We start from the raw sequence: 18,744 nt of genomic DNA, 5'->3' as shown, positions 1-18,744 counted from the left end.
CATTTGCCACTTTGTGCAAATCTTTTGTGCAAAACGCTAAACCGAACCCACTAAAGGAATCATGCATTAGTTATTAGCATGTTTATCATGCTAACAATTGACAAACCCTTTTTTTTGCCACTTTAATCAAATTATTTTAATCATAGGAATAAATAGTCACTCTAATGATATAAAAGTACCATTCAGAATTTGCCACTTACTGTAGCGCAAAACAAACCCACAAAAGTAATGATGTTTCAGCCAGAGTTATCGCATTTCATGCGAACAATGTACAAATATCTTTTGAAAGTCCCCACCATGTATAAACCTTTATGATGATATGAACTTGCTTAAGAAATCATGTACTAGCCTGAGTTATTAACATGTATTTCACACTAACGATTTGTAAATAATGTTCAAAACCTGCCACTTGTCACAAACCTTTACAATAATACAAACCCGAATAACCATGCATCAGCCTGTCAGCACACACACAGCTGCATTAAGTCACACACACACTAAATTCCCGCCTGTACGCTTCCTGTATCATAAAAGCAAGCTATAGCACCCAAACTGCTCGCTTTATCGCTAAAGCAGCACCAAAGTAAATATATTTAATGACCCCGTGACTTCTCTGCAGGCAATAAAAACACAGTTTGGATATGGGCCGTTATGGCAAATGTGTTTTGCGGCGGGCTGACGGTGCTAAAACAGATGCAAACAGTCGATGCGTTTGGCGGCATGCATATGCAGCGGGGGCATCCATCTTTGGCCATTTCATCTCAATGGCCCTTTAAAATGGCCTGCTGACACTGTTCTGATGATATTAATAAAAGAGAGCGAAGTGAAGAGCACCACGGCGGGCGAAGGTGGCCATAAATATTAATAGAGTAGAACTGCGAGGAGCTCACAGCATAAGTGGCCTCTTTATTATTTTTTGGGGCTCTCCTGTGATTTATCATCATTTCTGGTGTGAGGAGAAAGTGTGATACTCACAGTGATGTTACACGCCTGTATTGTGACTTTACATGGGAAAGAATGAGGGTGAGGGAAGATGAGAAATGGTTTGTTAACTTGACAAAGGTTGGTTTGCAAAAGACTTTGTACAACTTTATTTCAGCTAATGACTAAATAAGATGCTCTGGTTTATTAGATCATAAAATTGTTCATTCATCCATTCAGGCTTGAAAGCATACGCACAATCGGCTGACAGGCATGTAGAAGTGTGCACACATGGACAGACTCACACACCTACTCTATTGAATTTATAGAACACTATCTTTCTGTCCGTCCGTCCGTCTGTCCTATCTATCTATCTATCTATCCATCTATCTATCTATCTATCTATCTATCTATCTATCTATCTATCTATCTATCTATCTATCTATCTATCTATCTATCTATCTATCTATCTATCTATCTGTCTGTCTGTCTGTCCGTCCGTCCGTCCGTTCGTCAGTCCGTCCGTCCATCCATCCATCAGTATTTAGTACCATGGTAGCTAAATCTGACATCCTCAAAATTAAAAATGTATACCTGAAGCATTATATAATGGCAATACCATAGCACTTTGCTATATACCACAGTACTGAATGATTATCATGTTCACATATTATGGAATTTACATGGCACTACATAGTGTAAACCATGTACAATACTACCATGCACCAACTACCATGGAAAATGTCCAAAACAAAGTATTACCATGCCATAATATGTACTAGATTATAGTTACAATTGTGTTGGTATTTGCATGGCACCCCAAGGTTCTTCAGATAATACCACAGTACCACTTGCATGTGTACTATGTTACTTTCATATGCACCATATTACTAAATCTCTTTCTCTCTCTCTCTCTACATATATACACACACACAAACACACACTATCTATCTATCTATCTATCTATCTATCTATCTATCTCTATATATATACTGTATATAGATAGAGAGAGAGAGAGAGAGAGAGAGAGAGAGAGAGAGAGAGAGAGAGAGAGAGAGAGAGTCTCAGACAGTCTAACGGCAAACTAAACCGTAAATACAGTGAGGAAAATAAGTATTTGAACACCCTGCTATTTTGCAAGTTCTCCCACTTGGAAATCATGGAGGGGTCTGAAATTGTCATCGTAGGTGCATGTCCACTGTGAGAGACATAATCTAAAAAAAAAAAATCCAGAAATCACAATATATGATTTTTTAACTATTTATTTGTATGATACAGCTGTATAATAAATATTTGAACACCTGTCTATCAGCTAGAATTCTGACCCTCAAAGACCTGTTAGTCTGCCTTTAAAATGTCCACCTCCACTCCATTTATTATCCTAAATTAGATGCATCTGTTTGAGGTCGTTAGCTGCATAAAGACACCTGTCCACCCCATACAATAAGTAAGAATCCAACTACTAACATGGCCAAGACCAAAGAGCTGTCCAAAGACACTAGAGACAAAATTGTACACCTCCACAAGGCTGGAAAGGGCTACGGGGAAATTGCCAAGCAGCTTGGTGAAAAAAGGTCCACTGTTGGAGCAATCATTAGAAAATGGAAGAAGCTAAACATGACTGTCAATCTCCCTCGGACTGGGGCTCCATGCAAGATCTCACCTCGTGGGGTCTCAATGATCCTAAGAAAGGTGAGAAATCAGCCCAGAACTACACGGGAGGAGCTGGTCAATGACCTGAAAAGAGCTGGGACCACCGTTTGCATGGCACGGAAGGTTCCCCTGCTTAAACCAGCACATGTCAAGGCCCGTCTTAAGTTTGCCAATGACCATTTGGATGATCCAGAGGAGTCATGGGAGAAAGTCATGTGGTCAGATGAGACCAAAATAGAACTTTTTGGTCATAATTCCACTAAACGTGTTTGGAGGAGGAAGAATGATGAGTACCATCCCAAGAACACCATCCCTACTGTGAAGCATGGGGGTGGTAGCATCATGCTTTGGGGGTGTTTTTCTGCACATGGGACAGGGCGACTGCACTGTATTAAGGAGAGGATGACCGGGGCCATGTATTGCGAGATTTTGGGGAACAACCTCCTTCCCTCAGTTAGAGCATTGAAGATGGGTCGAGGCTGGGTCTTCCAACATGACAATGACCCGAAGCACACAGCCAGGATAACCAAGGAGTGGCTCTGTAAGAAGCATATCAAGGTTCTGGCGTGGCCTAGCCAGTCTCCAGACCTAAACCCAATAGAGAATCTTTGGAGGGAGCTCAAACTCCGTGTTTCTCAGCGACAGCCCAGAAACCTGACTGATCTAGAGAAGATCTGTGTGGAGGAGTGGGCCAAAATCCCTCCTGCAGTGTGTGCAAACCTGGTGAAAAACTACAGGAAACGTTTGACCTCTGTAATTGCAAACAAAGGCTACTGTACCAAATATTAACATTGATTTTCTCAGGTGTTCAAATACTTATTTGCAGCTGTATCATGCAAATAAATAGGTAAAAAATCATACGTTGTGATTTCTGGATTTTTTTATTTAGATTATGTCTCTCACAGTGGACATGCACCTACGATGACAATTTCAGACCCCTCCATGATTTCTAAGTGGGAGAACTTGCAAAATAGCAGGGTGTTCAAATACTTATTTTCCTCACTGTAAATGACTTAAGTGATTTGTTACAAAGGTGCACATCAAATATGCTAAACACAGAAATCTGAACGTGTGTGTAACGCGCTGGAACAGACCTTTTTGGTTCTAGCCACCACGCATACAAGTTTGAGTTTCCGTGTTTAGCATACCGCCACCTACTGCACGACACCTGCACTACAGCTGATGTAAAATAAAGGATTGTGCTTAGAATAGCCAAAAAAAAATGCTCAAGCGGTCCCGATACCGATCCTTGAGATCGGCTCGGGACGTCCCTAAATATATAGTGTTTTATGCTATCACATTGCCCTCTGGTAGCAATCATCTATTATTTATGTCATGCTTTATGTCTAGGTCTGTCATTGATTGAAAGCGCAGATGTGCAAGAGCGTCACTCCTGTGTGTTGAGTGCAGGGTCTCACTTAAATCTGTCTGTGTCTGTGTCTGTGTGTGTGTGTGTGTGTGTGTGTGTGTGTGTGTGTGTGTGTGTGTGTGTGTGTGTGTGTGTGTGTTTAATGGTCTGGGACTGAGTAGTGTCCAAACAAACTCTGTCCGAGATCGACTCCCTCATTGCTCCATCAGAATGCTGACCGAGGTAGAAATAGATCAACACTTTGTGAAACAGCTGTCCTGCCTATGCATATGATTACACACTGAATCATCACATCCATCTATTTTCAGCAGGGTCAGTCATAAGCCACTATATTTTACATATAATATATCTGCACCTCATGAGAGCTCTTAGCAATAAAGCACTGATCTGGAATCAGATAAAGCCACTTGTGCACTTCTTGCTTCATACCAAAACGGATCCTAAACCAGGATATCTGATTGAAACTTTTTTTGTCATAAAAAGTCCAATCTTCCTCAATCTTTTGAAATAATAGGGTTCTACGCAAATGAAGGATCCCAAAGTTAGGAAAGTAAATTTTTAACAAGGTATTTTACGCGTTCAGGCAGAACAAGAGCAGATCAAATCAGCGTGGATTGTTCTATGAATCTGTCACAAAGAGTCTGCAAAGAAGATGATAAGATGGGGCAGAGCCAATTATTTTACCTGACAGTAAGCACTGATACTTATTTCACCTGCAAAGAGGTTAGCCAATAATAACAGAGAGTGTTCACAAATACACCTCAGTCTTTGAGATTCTTTGTACTGTGAAAAACTTAATTGTGGAAAATTATCTTTTACTTTAATTTGCAAGAAAGCATGACTAAAGTACTGTACGGAGCCTGTGAAGTGAAATTTACAGAAAAAATATACATGAACTGCACATTTTAATATTCTGGTTTTGTTTTGTTTTTCAGGAAAATAGCATTTCAGTGCCTTGAAATACAAGACATAAATTGCTATTAAAAGGGGCTGATGCATGTCAGCTTATGGAATATTGCTATAAATATTTCAGTGCTGTTATGTTTAAGAATTTCAAAGAGACCTTATTTTTAATATTGATTTATGGTGCTACAACATTCTATTTAACCGGCTGTAAAGAAAGCCCACAACGCATCGGTTGCTGGTTCCGTATTACAAAAAGCCACTTTATAGCCTATGCGATTCCAAAAAGAAAATGTACCATAAACCATAAATCGTTTACCTGTTACTGTTGCCCTCTGTAATCCAAGCCAAACGACCTTAAGCACTGACATTATAATGTCTTCTCAGTAATGTTGCAGTTGTGTGGATTTTATAAGATTACAGAAAAGACCTGGCAACCTCGGAGCTTTAAGCTAAATCCTCTATACAGTTGGCTGTGTAGGTGGCTTGGCGTAGGAGTAATCATCCTTTGCCTTCATGAACATAACATAGCTTAACGGCGTAGTGCAGCACACGAGGCAGGGTTGTGACAGTATTAAAGAGGAATAATTACCAGCTAGCCTGGATTGTGGTATAAAGTGTCGTTTGAAGCCACTCTCAAAACGAACAAGAGCAAATGAAGTGCCCTTTTCACTGTAATTGTTGCACCATGGGACACATGCTAATGCTATTTATGAGAAGGTGATCTAACAGGCAACAGGATTCGCTATAGAAATTAAACTTATTTTAATATGCTAATGTAGTGACATTTGAACCGCCCTTAAATTTTCCCGGCACAAATCACTGCAGATTTCTCTAACATTTAACAGCGACAATGCACAACAACAAGCAATTAAAATAAGAGTGAGAATGCAGAAAAAAAAAGAAAAAAAAACACATTAAACACAGGCCACATTGATAGCGAGCAAAAGCGTAATACTTTCACAATTAACACCAACAACCATTATTGCTCTGCTCCAAAACCTAGTGAACTGCCTACGGAGTAAGCATTTTAAGGCATCATAGATGCTCAAAAGATGCTTGAGTCATCGATGTATCTTTCACTTCTAGGTATATATTCAATGCAAACCCAAAATGCATCATGAGCTCATTAAAAAAAAAAAAAAAATCTAAAATAGAGACGACGCAAGAAAAATCTCAGTTCTTTTTACTGATAGTTTTCAGCATTGAATAAATTATATAAGCTATTTTAGGCAATTTAGTGTTTTGCATGGTAAAATCGATTGAAATAAACATTCTGTATGACGCATGGAGTTGTTGCATATGTACAGCGTGTTCCAAATCAGTTGAATCAGCCGTGAGGCAGCTCACTAGGTTTGCGAACAGAGCTTATATTTAATCACTAATACAAACAAATCAAGATGATAGATTCCATGCATGTGCCAAAATGTGAATGGCAAATACAATAAAAAAAAAGTTAAACAAATGAAGATACGTGTATAACACGACACAAATGGGATCAAATAAATGGTGTGCGAATGGGCTCAGGATGCGTACTGTGGCTAGAATTAAACATACAATACCCCACACTTAGAGTTCTCCAGGTGTGGATTTCTCTAGCAGACGTAGCCCAGAGGAGAAGAAATAAAAGACAGGGTATGATTTTAGGTTAAGTAACATACGCTCACACACGCACACAGACTAACATCACCTCTTCATACTTCACATCAAATAATACAGCATCTGAAGTTTCCTGTGTGTTAGGCCAAACAGTGAGTGTATATGTTGCGCTGCATGCAACTCATTGAGGTTTGACTCTAGCTGAAATGGAGAAGCTTGAGTGCTGAGATGGAGATGTTACGTTGTCCCATGCCTCACATATAAATGTTCCAGCTTAGCGCTTGTTATACATAAGTCTACATTATAAACTTTTTTATTTTATTTTTTAAAAGCACTACAGCCAGTATGCCTTAAAAATGCAAAATGGCCAGTATACATCTGGTATTAATCCATGTGAGGTTAGTTTTGAAGTGTCAGGAACATGTCTGGGTCACAGACCTTTCAAGTCAATTAAAAACTTTTTTAATAAGCTATATATATAAATATGAATGTATGCATCATGATAATGGTAAAGTGCTAATGAATTCTGAAGTATTTAAAAATGAATAAAAATCTATTTGAGGGAAAATGTTTTTAATCGTCATGAAAATTGTCACAGTGCAAAAATAGCCCATAACAGGCTTTCTTTTATTAAAAATACTTTGATTTGGATTGAAATGTGACCTAAACCTGTTCTTGACAGCTTTTGTGAGAGAAGGAACAATATGGCGTATTGCACAGGCAGAATGTGAAATGTGAAACAGCACATTAGACTTTATGGAGTACCATCCCCAATGCATGTTCTTTCAGGTTGAGTACGTTTAAGTATCCAAACTGAGCGGCACCAGAGCCAAATCTCCTGTGACTCAATGCAAGAAGAGAGACACAATTCCAACTTTGAAAAGATATGCGAGCCATCCATTATTAATTACAATCTATCCTAGGCTTGGTCAAAGATGCCTGAGGGGACATTTTATTACCAAGAAGTAAAACATCAATTTGCCATTAGACTCAGCCTGTCCACTCCATTCGTCCTTGTATTATTAGTTTAAAAATGAAGTCCATCTCTCCTGCCTTTAAAAAAAACATGCTTTACACAAGCTCTGAGAGATAAAAAAGCATAGCTTATGAGCTCGCAAGCATTTTTGACGCCATGCACAGAAATAATTCATGGTGACTGAAAGACATGTAAAATGCTGCAATTCATGAGACATCATCGCCTGACTTAAGTGCTGGTGTCAGTGGCTAAAATATGAATGATCAAAAGAAGTTGAGGGATAAGCAATTTAGTCTTTTCTCCCGAATACAAAATGCATTAGTAAGCAACTAAAGAGCAGACATCTACAATCATTGCTAATTTAATTCTTGAGTTCTCGGATGCTAAATTCTTGTGCCCTAGAATTGGTTCCACATCCTCGTGAGCTGCTTCCCAAACTCCCTAAATTCACCTCAGCGTATTTGAAAACAAAAAATGTGTTATCTATTAACATGGCTGACCTTTTAAACAGCAAAATGAACATAGACGACATTGCTGCATGATAATCAGAAAATGAACAAATATCTGACATTATCGCTGCTGATTTAAGAATGCCTTTAAAATTCCAGCTGAATTTCTGAATTTGAATTGAGGTGGAAAACGAGATGCAGAATTGCAACACTGCCTGATACTAGTCTTTCACTGGTACAGAAAGGTACTTAAAATGGTGCTTAAACATGTGCATGTGCTATGTATTTTTGTTTTTGCTAGCTCAGCAACACCTAAACGTAAACTTTAACCGACTGCCTTAAAAGGTAGCTGCCTACATAGATAGCTGATAGGGAAGCGGCTCACATGCTACAATACATTGGTGTCTAAATGTATGCATGATAGCTGTAAAGTTTTCAAACCAACCACAGTCTGAGCTATTTATGTGAATCCAGACTTGTAGAACTTTTGTATTTGCATTTTACTTCTGCTACTATGACTCCCGCACATCAGAAAACTGACAAAAAGCACAAACTATTATTGTAATATTCAAGCTTCAAGATTCTGCCTTATGAATAGCAGAGGAGCCCTTCCTTCATCGACTGTGGAAGATGAACACCTACTAAGGCCATTCGTGGCTAACCTTTTGATTCCTGCTCTTTTAATAGCGAGATCTATCATTAAGTTTCAATTCACACTGCTCCAGACAGTGATGCATTAACAATAGTGCTGTCAAGCACTCCTTTACAATTCATGGTAATTAGAGCTTAATGATTTAGCTGGTGTTTTCAACCACTATTGTATTTCTGACTGTGGCTTGTATTGGCAATGTGCCGTGCACTCTAACCAAGCTCCCCGTGATCGCTTTGTCCATGTGAGCAATCAAACAGGTTTAAAAAACAAAAAATAAATAAAAAAAGTCCTAGGTTTAGGCTAATATGCATAAAGACGTGATCAACTTAATCAGCTATTTGAGTATAGCAGCATGAGTGCAGACCATAACTATGCCATGAAGAACAGGAATGGTCACAGTGGGATCTATATTCACTACTGCCCTCCTAGTATTGGACAATGTGCAAATTATATAATGACTTTCATGGATGTCTATGTTTTAAAGGACTTTCCATTGGTTCTTAAATGTGTAATCACTGATAAAAAAAAAAAAAAAAAAATCCAATTATAAGTAAGATACGTATGAGTCAATTATAAGTAAGATTTTAGTAAGCAAGGACTCGAGAATCGCTCTAGACACTATTTAAATGCAGAAAGTGTGCTTAACTACAGTGTGAGTCTGGATATGTGCCTAGTTATCATGCTCTTCTCCATCATTTGACGAAGTGCTTCTGTTGTGTCTTCAAGAAAATTTACACAAATATTCCTTTAAAATAAAATTCTATTTACCACCAGTTTTCAGTGGTCAATAATAGGACATTGTTAATTGTATCAGGCAAATAGTCCTGATATTTGTAAAACAAGCACCTTTGTAGAGCTGGGAACAAAAATATGAACCTAAATGGTGGCAAACTTACTTTCTCCAACTAGTATTTGAATGCAGCATACTAGATTTAGTATGTGATATATAGCAGCTGGTGGTCAATGGCCTATATATTGGCAATATATTATAAATAATTTAATTTAATAATGCAAAATGAGACATGCATAAACTTATTTCTTATACAGACATATATTTAATAATAAACTTTCAGTTTTTTTATTGTGAATTTTCATTAAATATTGTTAAGTTAATTCAATTTCAGCAATTTTATACGTCTCATTTTGCAATATTAACACTCAATTATTATTATCTATAAGGTGAATATAGTGCAATATCATTATTATTAATACAAAATGTTTAAAAACAGAAACAGTTTATCATCAAATAACTATATGGACAAAATAATGACAATGTAGTAGTGTTGTCAAAAATATTGTTTTTTCGATACATATCGATACTGAAATATATGAAACTGTTCTGATACTAATTTCCCGCGGTATCAATACACTGATACCTGCTGTGCTTTCTCACTCTCTATTCTCTCTGACAGCGAGTTGACACACACGCCTTCTCTCACTCACTCATCTTATTACGCTCTGGTTGTATAGTGTTGGTGTTACAGTGCCTGAATTTTAGCATAATTTTACTAATTCTCGCAGGTTTTGCATGCACACATAAAGTCGCCTCGTAAAACAGCTCACAAGTCGTAAATACAGTCGGTTACGTATATGCTGTGTGTTAGCTATTGCAACAAAATTACCTCATTGTAAAAACACAAATACATTGAGCGACCAAACATTTAGGTGAGACAACTGTTATTCCCTTTCAGTCGGTCACTTTCGGCGTACGTCTTCAGGGGACGAGGATTACATATGTAACCGAGACATTGTAACTGATCAATATAATTTGAATAAAAGCCTAAATTAAAATCTGTTCATCATATAAAGCGATCGTGTCTGTTCAGAAGACTTGGATTAAACCGCTCAATTCATATGGATTAGCTGTTACGATGTGTCATGCACTTTTTGAAGCTTGAAAATATTGACTGACTAGATTTTCAATGGATAGACAAAAAAAAAAAAAATGGAATAATATTAAAAACATGCCAAATATCAGTATTTTTCAAAGTATCACATCACATTTAGAAATTCCAGTATCATGACAACAATACAATATAGGATAAACATTTATGATGTAATATTAATATTTATAAATATCAATAATGAAAAATGAGGTATGCATAAAATGTATAAAAGATTGAACAATATTTACTGAAAATTCACTAAAATATTTAAAAATAAAGTTTATTATTAAATATCGATACATTTATAATGTAGACAAGACTGCAGATATATTTTGTAACTAACAAAACGGAACTACCACTTCTATCAATCTCAAAATGGCCGATATATCAGTTTATTGCTAATAGGGTATTTTTAATCGCATCCCATCTATCTCAAACTTTAGTTTTGACTTCACTTTAAAGGGTTCAAACCTTAAATAGCAGGTCGGACAAACACCCCCGTAATTCCTGTCTAGACTGAATAAACTGTTCCAGACGGACACTAGAGGAAAGACCTACGAGCGAGGTGTGTTGGCGTGCGGCAGGGACAGCAGAGGCACTATGGTGGGCTCTTGTAAGGCACAATGACATGAGGGGGTGTGCTGGGGGGGGGGGGGGGTAAAGATGGTGAGAGGAAGTGATGTAATGAAAGAAAGCCAGTGTGCATGTTTCACCAGGAGACACAAAAGCTGATTATGTCAAAAGCAATGCTAACTAACACCTTCAAATTCCCCTGAAAAGAAATGTGCCTCAGCTATTGTACATTAAAACATGAGCAACTATATATACAGTACATACATTCTATTATTCATCATAATGTTAAGCTAAAAGTGTGTGCAAGCAGTACCTGCGTTTGAAGGTGAGAAGAACGCCCAGGAGAATGATGACAAACATGAGGATTCCCGCAATAACGCCTGCCATCTTTACAGTGCTGTCCACCTGTTTTTCAGGCTCTATGTCATTGGAATTCTGGGTAGATGCACCTTTAAAGCAACAAGTACATCACAAAGAAGAGAAACGGTCTTTAACTAAGACAAGAGCTGTTGAGAAATGTTCTATGGTGACACACACAAAACCAACACATACAAGAATCAAATGAAAACACATAATAATGAAGCCCAATCAAGCACGTCCCACATTCATACTCTTTCATTTGCACAATCAGTCCAAATGAAACATATTCAAAAGAAACACACATTCAAAATTAAAATAATTAAATGCATTTAAATTTAGACAAAACAAATGCACTAGTGACACTGATCATTACTGTGTGGCGGGTCTATGGCAAAGGGGAATCGTTTATTGAATGGCATTAATTAACAGGCAACAGACAAAAAAAAAAAAAGACCTTAAGGAGCTTTTCAAATACTGGATCACTGTGGTGAAATGAAACACTTTAGGGCCTTTGGATTTTGGGTTAGAGAATGCAAATAAACTGAAAGACAATTCAATGCAATAAATGCAGGCGTGAATTATGGATACAAGAATGATTAGAAAAACAAAAAGAGGATGAAGGCAGAGAACGAGGGTAGAGATTCATGCAGATTGATTGTGTACATACGGGTGTTGCATACTCGCATGCACCACATCTTGCAGGACGTTTTGTTGACGATATATTGTTATTTTGATATCTGTATAAAATCTATACAACCATGCATGACTTTTAGAAAATACTGTTCGGATTAGCGTGGCTCCACATCAACGGCTCATTTTTCCTTCATCAGGCATGTAATTCTACTGTGAAATTACCATTATTTCTATGAAAGAATTTCAGCTGTTTGCTGTTGCCGTGATTCACTTTTGATATGTTTGCATTTTATTTTCAAAACATGAACTAAATGAAACCATCATAATCTACATCAATCTTAATAATGCCAAGAAGAAAGGATGCATATACATACAAAAACATTTTTTTATATATAAATAAATGGTTGCATAAAATATCGAAAGATGCACAAACCTTAGAAAAGCATGTAATCCCTGCCTTCAATGATTAAACAATATGTTGTTATTTTTACCTTCACTTTGCACTTTGAGAATTTTTCTTAACCTGCCAGTGCGACATCTTTAACAATCTGCTACATATTAACACATTGATCTCTCTATGTGGGTGGTTTGCTTTCATGTAAGCTCAATCATTTGATTTATTTATTTCCCTCAAACCGTACAGTTCTTTTAAGCATGAGAAGATTAAACATTCAAAAAAAATTCTGGAACTGTATGCTGAAGAGCTAAACCTACACAAAAAGTCCTTTTATTAATCAGTATTTTTGGCTTGTTTTTCAGGTCTAAAAAAAAAAATATATATATATATATTTATATACAGTGAGGAAAATAAGTATTTGAACACCCTGCTATTTTGCAAGTTCTCCCACTTGGAAATCATGGAGGGGTCTGAAATTGTCATCGTAGGTGCATGTCCACTGTGGGAGACATAATCTAAAAAAAAAAATCCAGAAATCACAATGTATGATTTTTTAACTATTTATTTGTATGATACAGCTGCAAATAAGTATTTGAACACCTGAGAAAATCAATGTTAATATTTGGTACAGTAGCCTTTGTTTGCAATTACAGAGGTCAAACGTTTCCTGTAGTTTTTCACCAGGTTTGCACACACTGCAGGAGGGAGATCAGTCAGGTTTCTGGGCTGTCGCTGAGAAACACGGAGTTTGAGCTCCCTCCAAAGATTCTCTATTGGGTTTAGGTCTGGAGACTGGCTAGGCCACGCCAGAACCTTGATATGCTTCTTACAGAGCCACTCCTTGGTTATCCTGGCTGTGTGCTTCGGGTCATTGTCATGTTGGAAGACCCAGCCTCGACCCATCTTCAATGCTCTAACTGAGGGAAGGAGGTTGTTCCCCAAAATCTCGCAATACATGGCCCCGGTCATCCTCTCCTTAATACAGTGCAGTCGCCCTGTCCCATGTGCAGAAAAACACCCCCAAAGCATGATGCTACCACCCCCATGCTTCACAGTAGGGATGGTGTTCTTGGGATGGTACTCATCATTCTTCTTCCTCCAAACACGTTTAGTGGAATTATGACCAAAAAGTTCTATTTTGGTCTCATCTGACCACATGACTTTCTCCCATGACTCCTCTGGATCATCCAAATGGTCATTGGCAAACTTAAGACGGACCTTGACATGTGCTGGTTTAAGCAGGGGAACCTTCCGTGCCATGCATGATTTCAAACCATGACGTCTTAGTGTATTACCAACAGTAACCTTGGAAACGGTGGTCCCAGCTCTTTTCAGGTCATTGACCAGCTCCTCCCATGTAGTTCTGGGCTGATTTCTCACCTTTCTTAGGATCATTGAGACCCCACAAGGTGAGATCTTGCATGGAGCCCCAGTCCGAGGGAGATTGACAGTCATGTTTAGCTTCTTCCATTTTCTAATGATTGCTCCAACAGTGGACCTTTTTTCACCAAGCTGCTTGGCAATTTCCCCGTAGCCCTTTCCAGCCTTGTGGAGGTGTACAATTTTGTCTCTAGTGTCTTTGGACAGCTCTTTGGTCTTGGCCATGTTAGTAGTTGGATTCTTACTGATTGTATGGGGTGGACAGGTGTCTTTATGCAGCTAACGACCTCAAACAAGTGCATCTAATTTAGGATAATAAATGGAGTGGAGGTGGACATTTTAAAGGCAGACTAACAGGTCTTTAAGGGTCAGAATTCTAGCTGATAGACAGGTGTTCAAATACTTATTTGCAGCTGTATCATACAAATAAATAGTTAAAAAATCATATATTGTGATTTCTGGATTTTTTTTTTTAGATTATGTCTCTCACAGTGGACACATGCACCTACGATGACAATTTCAGACCCCTCCATGATTTGCAAAATAGCAGGGTGTTCAAATACTTATTTTCCTCACTGTATATATAAATGCCAATGGTGTAAAAACACATTCAAGAAATTCTCACTGAAAAAAGTCTATTTCATGCAATTTTGTTTAAGGATTTTTTCACATAAGAAAACATGACATAAATACTGTGCATATGTGCTGACAGCGATTTGCAGTGACATAACAATCAGAAATCATTCATTTCCAGTGAGTTTGCCATCTAAGGGGCCATTCACACTGAATGTTTTTGCGGTTAAAAACGCGGGTCAGTGGAGGGGAAAAAAAAACATAAGGACTAGAGACGTGTTTTTAAAATTTTTTACTTGTTTTAATCCTCTAGGGTCGAAAAACGCGCCAGCACTTTTTGGTAGATTTTTTATGGATTACACATTTTATTTTTGGTGGTCATTTATGCTTATACAAATAAAAGCAATACATTATTAGAAACTACTTGTATATGTGTCCACTTACAATGAAAACAAAACATTGTACTTTGTAAAATAAAGAAAAGAAAACAGGGCACGCTTTTTGCCGTCTCGTGTTTGTGAACTTTTTTCTGGAGCACGTCACAAAATAAAACTCAGCGAATACTTGCCACACAGACATGAACAAATATACCTATAGAAACATTTAAAATTCTACTTTTACATTTTCTAATTCAAAACGAAAAACAAATATTTTCTGCATGCATGAGACGCTGCAAAAAACGCGTTACAATTGCGCAACAGTTAAAGACGTCCATGTAGCGCATTTACATTGAAAAACAGCGCAGTGGAATGGAAAGATGCATTACGTGAAAACTTGCCCAAAGGCAACGTACGCAAACCCAGGAAGCTTTTAAGGCCACTTTTTAAGGCCAAAGATATTGGACCCACTCACTTTTACCGTCTCTAATTCAGCGCACGTTTGGTCACTTTTCAGAGCGCTGTCAGTCAAATCCATTCCACTTGAGGAATGCCCTAAAAAAATTGAACTCCATTTTAGCAACAGCCTTGACTTCCACGCTGCTGCTTCCTCAAATCCATTCCACTTGGCTCATTCAGAGTCCAGGTAGTTCTAAGTCAGTTTAATCACCGTTCTATATCAATGTGTTGTTTTCATTGAAGCGCGCTGCGCACACACAGAAACATTCAGGAGCACAGAAACTTGTTATCAACGCTGCCCCACAACTTTAAGTAATAAAATAGCTTCGCTACTGAAACGCTACATTATATTTCTCAGCAACGAGGGGTTACATTGCTATTCTATTACTATTAAACTCCGCTGTTAATAGAGAGAAGCTGAACAGACGCAGATATGAATCTCTCTCTCTCTCTATAATTAATTCATATAAATGCTATTTTGTTCATATAATGCTAGTTTGTTCATTCAAATAAATGTAACCTTACGCACTTTATCTCTGTGTCTGATTCAAAGCGGGCAGAATGCTAGATCTAACGAGCGTGACTGATAAAAATAAATCATTAAAATTAAACATTTCAATGCACTTCACGTCGGGTGGTTCTCTGCCTCCACGTCGTGCATTAAAATCGTTTAATGCACAGCTAGCCGTGGATTATCCAGAATACAGAAAATGGCATCTACTACAGTGAACATTTTCTGGGGGAGGACCCACCCACATTTATTTTTTGCTTCTGACGCCAGGGACGCGGGAAGGGGGGGGTGCTGTTTTCACAGGATTGTAAATGCAACGCAAATGTTTGTTCATTAACATTTATTCATTTTTAGCATTTAGTCATTTACTTGTAATAAACACTTTAAGTGGGCTATTTAAAAAGTGTTATTTATATGTTAAATTTAGTGTTGTTTTTGGCGGCCTGTTTTAATTTTAGTTTTAGTCTAGTCTTTGTGTCAAGCTGTCGTTTTAGTTTTTATTAGTTTTAGTCACGTTCATACTCTTTTTAGTCTAGTCAAGTTTTAGTCAACGAAAACTGATGACATTTTAGTCTAGTTTTAGTCGACGAAAACTGATGACATTTTAGTCTAGTTTTAGTCAATGAAAATTGAATTTTAGTCTCTTTTTAGTAATGCAATTCTATTTAACCCAGTCAATATAGAATTTCAAACAAGGTTATTATCTTATTATATTTAGTATATTCAGGGCTGTGATGGTGGCAGTTTTTTTTCACCACCGCGGAAAATGGACCAACTACCGGCAGTGGTTCGGGGGTTATTTAAAAAAATAAAAACTCGTTTTATATTTCCACACAAAGACGCGTGATATAGCCTACTCTGCGCTTTAAGAGGGATGTGGGACACGAGCAGGAAAGAGACCATCGATCTCTTTATGATATCTTCGTGTTTTCTACTTGATGTAAATTGGTCTGAAGAGCGAATTTTATCCTCCACACGAGATATTTAGGCTATGTTTGAGATTGCGCTGCCAGAGAAAGTGAAACTAAAAATCACCCGCGCGTGTGAAACGCGCTTTACAACTAAACTTGACGCGCCCTATGTCTAATATAACAAGCACAAACTGTGTTAAAAAGAATTTGACATGCAAGTACAAATGTAGGCTATCTGTCCTACAGCGTTTTTCTACTTTACCACAGTAAAGAATACGAATATAATAGGCCTAATTAAAAGCGAACCAATGAAGAAACGTTTATAATCCCTTTAGAAAATGGGTGAGACGTGAGTGAAGATTTGGGAAAAGAAACAAGAGATTCCATGCAGGGATGAGTCACGATTTTTGGATATTCGATTAGTTTATTTAATTATAGAATATCGAATAAATTGTGCGATTATTCTCTAAAATAAAATCTCCATGTTCTGGTGCTGATGCGGTGACGCGTTCATGTAACTGGAGGGTGACGCTGCCAATAACGCACATAACAGCTGTCACAAAGAACCGGCAAAAGTAATGATTATGAATGTGTCAAATATATCAATGAGACATTTTAATAGAATAACTAATGGAGTAATATTGTTAAATTCGCTGATAATCGGGTGACCAGATCGCAAACCAGAATTTAAACCCGACAAAGCTATGGGTTCACGCACAACTCTCTCATTCGTCGTGACGTTATAACATTTCGTCTCGTCTTGTTTTGGTCAACGAAAATGAAGAGACATTTTAGCATAGTTTTTATTTTGTAAACCACATTTAGTCTCGTTTTTATTCGTCAACGATATTGCATTATACATGTATTTTAGTCATCGTCACATGACGAGCATTTATGTCTCCTCTCGTTTTCGTCAGGTGATAAAGGTTCGTTGACGACAATATTTCGTCATAATTTTCGTTGACGAAAGCAACACTAGTTAAATTATGTTTTTTAAAACATACGTGCAGAGTGTAACGTAATATTGGGCCTTATCTTGCACCCAGCACAATTGACTTTGTATACCGGTGCATGTATCATTCCTATTTTGCACCCGCGCAAAGCGGACTTTTCCCTCCACAGACGCACGTCGGTTAACTAAGAAATACACTTGCGCTCCCGGGGGCGGTTCAGCGCAAAGAGGAGGCGTGTTCCGGCGCAAACGTTCCCTCGTGCTATTTTGCAGGTTTAGAAAACAATTTCGCCACTGACCGAAAAAAAAAAACAGTTTAAAGTCAGTGGCGCGTTGCGCATGTTATTCATATGCTATTTTAAGGGCCATAATCAATGTAGCGTGTGCACAACGCGCATACACTTTGATTCTCTCATCTACATACAGACGCAGCAGTTCTCATTTTTGCAAATCATACATTATTACGATAGATACGATAGATAGATAGATAGATAGATAGATAGATAGATAGATAGATAGATAGATAGATAGATAGATAGATAGATAGACAGACAGTTTATTATAAAAGCATTCATCTAGCTTACACATTTACCCAAATTATCATACACCTGTTTAACCGAAGTTAATTTGGGTGTGTTTCTCCATCCCCAACGTCCCTGATGAGAACGTCGGTCTCCTCGGCTGTGAACCGCTCCTTGCGTGCGCCTGGCAAATCCGCCGTTATAATAGGAATCCGCTATAGAACAAGCGCGTCTGCTCTTAAAGGGAATGTGAGATGACGCTCTGATTGGTTTATTTCACGTTACGCCCAAACCACACCTATGAATAATGAAGCTACTTCAGACCAACCCATTTTAGATTTGCGTCGGGCGCAAGAGTCATTTATCCCGCCGGTATAATAGCAACAGCGCCAAAGACCCGCCCACAAAGTTACTTGCATTTTGCGCTTGATCCTTGCGTTTCAGATCGTTAAAATAGGGCCCATTGTGTGTGCGTAGAAAGAATTCGTCTGCAGCCACTCAGAAAAAACAAACAAAAAAACTCCTAAACTAAGTTGAAAATGTGATGTGCAGTCAGGTTCGAGTGTGTGCGCTGTTCAAACGAGTGTTCTCACTGATACGCTTGTTGTGGAGTTTTGACGAGTTTTATAGTCTTGATATTGTTTCTTATTCAAAAGTGGTGACTACATTATTTTTGTCTGTTACAATAG

The 18,744-nt window shown here is 37.9% G+C and overlaps 1 protein-coding gene across 6 annotated transcripts in view; it reads right to left on the bottom strand.

The window, feature by feature from the left end:
• ptprt (protein tyrosine phosphatase receptor type T) overlaps positions 1–18,744 on the bottom strand; it is a 250,176-nt gene that overhangs the window by 62,878 nt on the left and 168,554 nt on the right. For 5 of the 6 annotated variants that reach the window (XM_084127973.1, XM_084127974.1, XM_084127976.1 and 2 more), the window contains 2 exons: positions 11,295–11,430; positions 6,409–6,441 (listed from right to left, as the gene is read on the bottom strand). In XM_084127973.1, coding sequence (XP_083984099.1) covers positions 6,409–6,441; positions 11,295–11,430 — 169 coding nt within the window. The remainder of the gene's footprint in view (positions 1–6,408; positions 6,442–11,294; positions 11,431–18,744) is intronic. The other variant, XM_084127975.1, reaches the window with a different exon arrangement.

The sequence above is a fragment of the Abramis brama genome (genome assembly GCF_963993115.1).
Source record: "Abramis brama genome assembly, chromosome: 11".
NCBI classification, from domain to species: Eukaryota; Metazoa; Chordata; class Actinopteri; order Cypriniformes; family Leuciscidae; genus Abramis; species Abramis brama.
This window is presented reverse-complemented; position numbering and strand designations above follow the sequence as displayed.